Below are 6,099 nucleotides of genomic sequence, written 5' to 3' on the forward strand. Positions count from 1 at the left end.
TTACCCCTAATTCTTGTATGATGCATTTCATATATGGCCTTCATAGCTCCCCCTTTAGTCGTATATCTTATAAACGCAAACATGTACACAGTGCCATTTTTCATCTTCCGAGCTAGATAGATGTCATTGATTCGTCCTGTCCATTGGAATAAGTGAAATAATTCCTTTTTAGAAATATCATTCGGCAGATTGTTGACAAAAACGGAGAAAGAAATGTTTTCCAAACGTTGGTACTCTTCTCGATTCCAAACCATGGGATCTATTTTCTGGAAATTCCTAATTCTACCCCGCTCAATATTTCTCCCCTCTCTCTCTCTAACTCTCTCTCTCTCCTATCAAATATAACATTTGCCATTCGTTTACTTGTAAGATGCAAGCTATCAAAATTTTGAGATAAATATGATTGTTGCTTTCAGTAGTTTTATTAATCATATTTGTAGTTTTGAAGATTTTAGAAGTGATCTAAAAATGGTTCACACAAATAATGACATACACAATAAATATCTTATGGTAAATTCTAGTGATATAACCAATATAAATAATTTTTTTAATAGTTAAAAGGTGAAAAAGGACAATAAAAGAAAATTAAATCGTAAAACAAATAAAAGGAAAAATTGTTTTGGCAATTAACCAGCAACTCAGCAATTATACAGGCGCCGGTTTAAAAACCTAAACACCAAACACTTTCAAGTTTCAGTACTTATTCATTTTCTTTTCCTCTGCCACTGCATTTTTCTTTTTTCTTTTTTTATAATTATTAACTTATTCTCTATATCTTTACTTCCTTATTCACAGGTCAATGCAAGTAGGATTTGTTTTTGAAAAAAAAAAATCCTTATTTATACTCAATTGTATCACATTATGCCGAATGTGTTGTAAGAATGAAGAAACAGACACACCTGCTCAAGGATTGTCCCTGGGCTCAGCTTTTCTGATTAAAATGTTGCAAATGTCTTAATTAGTCACCAAAAGTTCTGATTAAAAAAAGGTTACCAATGTAGATGCATGTTGCTCCCTTTAATGCAAAATGCTCTATTAATATAATTGTGTGATAAGGGAGATAATGACACAGCTTAAGTTCCTAGTTAAAGCACTACCCTATGGACTTCACAGTTCACATATTAAAGCTCTAACCATAGAAGCACTATACATCACATCATCATTCCTGAGAAGTTTACAACCCCTTGGATTTTGGGGACGTATAGCCAATCTACATTGAATTGACTAAGGTGGAGATAGCATCAACAATTTTCTATCATAGCAGAAGGTTAAAAAAACAAGTATTAAAAATAACAAATAAAAAATGGAACCATCCTAAGCCTTCCATGTGATCTCTTTCTGTGTGAAACAAGCACCGTGCCTCTCTATACAGGTTGCAACCTCCACCTTCCATGAAATTCGGTCTTCCTATATTTGATTCAGAATAGCTTAAGCTGGAATCTCAACCTAGCTTCTTGCATTTCTTCCACCTTTTCGGCTAATTGCCTCGCACAACCGGCATGGCAACGTGTCAAGGCTCGCTGCTCGAGTTTTTATATAGTTTCCAAGTATGCCACACCGTCTCCATGCGTGGTATTCCGCATAGGCTACTGGGTTGTTAGCTACAGACTTCACATATGAAGCCAACTCTTCGAATGAGCTGAACTTTCTGCCATCTATTATTGAATGTGGAGGAACAAAATCCATGACGTTTGGAGCACCAAAATAGATAGGAACTGCGCCAGAGTCCAAGGCATAAAACAACTTCTCCGTCACATAGCTCTCGGTCCAAGTGTTCTCAATTGCAAGAACAAACTTGTAATGAGACATGGCACAATGTAAGTGATCCCACCATTTTGGAGCTAAATTGGCATCATTCGCGCACTCGGGGTACATAGAAAGAGCCATGTCTGGACCGCCAACATTATTTAAGCACTTTCCAAATGAGTGGTGAGGCAGCAACTTGAGGAGTTTCTTCGCAATTGTGTTCCTCTGAGAAAGGCATCTTGATGAGGACCAATATACGAGTACATCCTACAAATGATAAATTCAGATAAGTTATAGTGCAAGAAACTTTCTTTTGTTATCTGTCATTCTAAGCCTTTTTTTACTAGCTTACATTGTTTTTATTATTGGAGATGTGATAGTTTCGACCATTGTGGAATAGCGCACCAGCATAGGTTGCCTGTACATTGTCTCCGGCATGATAACTAATAAAAATTTCCTCTAGACCTGATCTCTTCCGGCCAGCTTCAAGATCCATGTATACGCGAAGTGGTTCTCCCACACGTCGCTGAAATTAATAACACAATGTATATTGTTCGCCAGATAATCTTAAAATCCTTTGGCTCTAACATAGTAAAGATCGAATATGCAAAACAACCATGCATGCGAGCGCACACACACACACATGTTGACATAGAAAACAAGATTAAGGAGATGCTGGAATCTCAGACAGATTATAATATGGAATCCACATTTAAACTTTGTCTTCTTTTATATTTATTTTCTTGATGTTGTTCCACCTCCATCAAACAACCTCTCCTAGTGGGACAACACTTTGTTGTTGTTGTTGGTACTAATATCAAATATCAACCATTATACGAAAAATCCATATTAGACGATAGCTATATGAAAACTCAATACAGAGTCACTGAACCCCAGTTTTCAAAGCTAAATTTACAATCTCAACTGCAGTATCTATTAACACTATCCTGACACAGAACATCTCACTCTTCCAGATTATACCAACTTGTGAAGATGACAACACTGTTTAGTAAATAATTTATCCATCAAGCTATTGGTGCCTAAAAAACGAAAGAATCTTCCCAATAGCAGTGTGTGCTCCTTATAGTTACAGATCAAAGGTTCTCCGTCTGCCAAAAACGACACTTCTCCCTGTCACCTTATTATTATTTTGTAAACAATGACTAGTTGTAAACTACAGCATAATCACATTCTACGATTCATAAATAGCACCACGGTTGTCTTATGAATTCTTGAGAAAAAGATTAGTTTAGTTTCAGTAAAACAGAAAACTGACAATCAATGCAAATTAAGCAAAGCCACTAAAAGCCAGCATATCCAGTAACTATCCTTCTCCACCAACATCATGAGTCAACATCAAATTCAAGATGATTGATTCTCAAACAAACCAAAAAAGTTTTATAACACCTTAGGAGATTCTCGCCCTCTAATTGACTATTGATTCAGCAACCAAAAATGAAATAACAAGTAAAACTTCCTAAACCCTAACAAGGGAAGATTACAAATCAAGGATCTTGGATTAAACTAGCAGTAATGGCATGGCAAAAACAAATGACACTCATCCACAAGACACACCAAGCAGCATTGTCAAATCAATCACATCAATCAAAATGCAGAGAGTGAAGAAAACTAGCCAAGTAAACAAGCACACCCACTTACATTTGCACCTAATCTAAAGAAAAACAACGATAAAAAACGAAACTTTAGAACCCAGAAACGCACCTGAAGAGGAGGGGTGGTAGTTTCGAACAACAAAGCATCAGGCTTGTCAGCAAGAACGTTGGATTTGGTCCACAAGCAGCTCAACCCACAATCGCAAGAGTAGAGATTATCCAAATTATCAGGAATCCAAGTCCACCCTTTAACCAAAACACTCACATGATTCATCTTCAAACCCTTACACTTACCGAACCCTTGCAAAGCTGCATCCTTTGACTGATTCAGCGCCAACCCTACTGGTGGTGGTGGTGGTGATAGGGGAGAGGGAGGAGGGGAAGTGGAAGAAGCCGGAGAAGAAGAAGAGGAAGAAGATGAAGAGGAGCATGATGGAGATGGTGATGGTGATGTTGATGGGTTTGGGTGGCACCAGCAGCATGGTGTTAATGGTGTTACGTCTCTGCTGGTGAGAGCTTGTGTTTTGGTCTCTCTCTCTCTCTCTCTCTCTCTCTCTCTTCTAATTTCTACGTCTCTGAAACGGGTTTGATTTCTTTGTCTCTACGCATTTGGTCTCCTTACTTAATTGAGATCTAAGAAGCAAGAAATGGCATATATGAAATTTCATAAATGCTAGTCAGATGTCTACTTAAATTTATAATACTTTTTAATATAAAAAATATAGACTAAACTGACAATTTAGTCTTTGCTTATTTTAATATCAGACTAATTAGAAGAAAAAATAAATATCAATAACAGTTTTTACAATAACAAACCGTGAATGGATTATATCTTTTTGTTTATAAATAACACGAAATCATATGAAAGAGTGAAAAGAGTTCACGTTAATGTTACAAAAAATAGAATTTTATAGTGTTTTGGAGATGCTATTTTAAACAAATACAATACATAAAATATATATTGTATTGACAATATGTAATTTGTGTATTGTAATTTAATATTAAAATAATATAATATACAGTCTGTATATTATTTTTATAAATTAAAAAAAGTTTGATCTGATAATTCATATTCTGTAAATTTATAGCCTCTAGAATTTTATAAAACACCATAACTTCCAATATTAAAAGATTACACCAATTTTTATTCAATATCCACAAAATTAATCACAAAATATGTCATGTTGTCTTTACATAAATTCGAAACCATCAATAATTACTTTTTATTTATCATGAACTCTGACAAAGCAAATGAAATTTTGTGCAAAAGTTATTATCTCTTTGACGATTTTCTATAAACAAACACGACATTGTAGTTAAATGTACATAAAAATAGAGAACATGATAGTTTTTTAGGAATTAATTTGTCTGACATCAAAATTATTAGAGTCCCAATTGATATTTTTAAAACTAATAATAAAAGAAGAGAAAAATAAAAAAATCAATAATAATTTATATTAGAGGAATGTTACACATACAAGTCTTTTTGACTTACAAGTCTTACAAGTTGGCACAAGTCCAACAAAATACACGCATTACACTTTCACATTCAAGAGTAAATAAACGCACGTTATTCAACAACTTCTTGTTTCCAAAGCACACTACTCACCATGCATTATGAACAACTCTTCTTCTTCTTCTTCCATGAAAACGAGTTTCTTGTCAAATTTGAAGATAATAAAACTTCAGAAATATACGCAAACGATTACAGAAATACACCCAAACGATTACAGAAATACACCCAAAGGATTTAAGAAATACACCCAAAATTCGTTGAAGTATACCTTATGTATAATTCAGAACTCTTTCTCTTTCTCCTCCTCATCTTCTACTTCTTCTTCAAAAACGATTTCAGAGCTTGATGTCAAAAAACAATGGAAGTCGAGAATAACGAAAAAAAACAGAGATAAAAGCACGTAAATGAAGAAGGAGAAAGAGAAGTCAAGAAACGAAAGAAAAGAAAAAAAAAGAAGAGGAAGAAGAACGTGCAGCAAGAAGAAAAAGAAGAAGGTGCAGTGAAAATGTGTAATACGGTTCGAAGCGCGTTAATATTTTTTTTGTGACTGAAATAAATTAAACAAAGAAAAACAAAACAAACAAAACAAGGAACTGCCTAAATAGAGGGATAGTCCCATTTAAGACTACTCTTAAACTCCTCCCAAGGTGAAAGAAGCTCCACATGCGAAAGTTGTAACTTCATCGCCATCTTTGCCATAGTATCTGCCACCGTGTTTGCATCTCTCATAATCAAACGAAAGTCAACCCGCCAATTCCAATGCATGATATCTCTTATTTTGAGCACCAGTGGATCAATAAACCCAAAACCATCTTGAGTAACAAGATTAAATGACTTGTAAAGATTTGTATAAAAAAATGTTTGTACATTGATAATTTTTCTTTATGTTATTATATTTTAGTTTGTCGTAATCATAATTGTTAAAATCGAATTAGATTGACCCATTTAACTAAAAAATTAATAAATTAAATTCTAAATCGGTTCGTTCTAGTATTCTGACTGTTAAAAAAATCGATTAAAACCAAATTAAATTGATCAAAACCGATGCGAACAGAAGTTGAACCGCAAATCAACCTGCACATAATGATATCATACTGACTTCAACGTATGGGTTGTTGGAATTAACAAAAGAAAGCTTTTGCTCAAGTTAAAACTTAGATCCTTATATATGTACAATAAGTGCTTTTCATTATATTTGATTTTTTAAAATATATAACCATATAT

General features: G+C 34.2%; 1 protein-coding gene across 1 annotated transcript; it reads right to left on the minus strand.

Moving 5' to 3' along the window:
- On the minus strand, positions 1,009 to 4,006 carry LOC107619064 (alpha-(1,4)-fucosyltransferase). Its single transcript, XM_016321272.2, is given in 4 exon segments — positions 1,009 to 2,013; positions 2,099 to 2,272; positions 3,469 to 3,700; positions 3,702 to 4,006. Coding segments are annotated over 4 exon segments (1,113 nt in total). The 5' UTR covers positions 3,842 to 4,006; the 3' UTR covers positions 1,009 to 1,446.

The sequence above is a fragment of the Arachis ipaensis genome, chromosome B09 (genome assembly GCF_000816755.2).
Source record: "Arachis ipaensis cultivar K30076 chromosome B09, Araip1.1, whole genome shotgun sequence".
Lineage (NCBI taxonomy): Eukaryota > Viridiplantae > Streptophyta > Magnoliopsida > Fabales > Fabaceae > Arachis > Arachis ipaensis.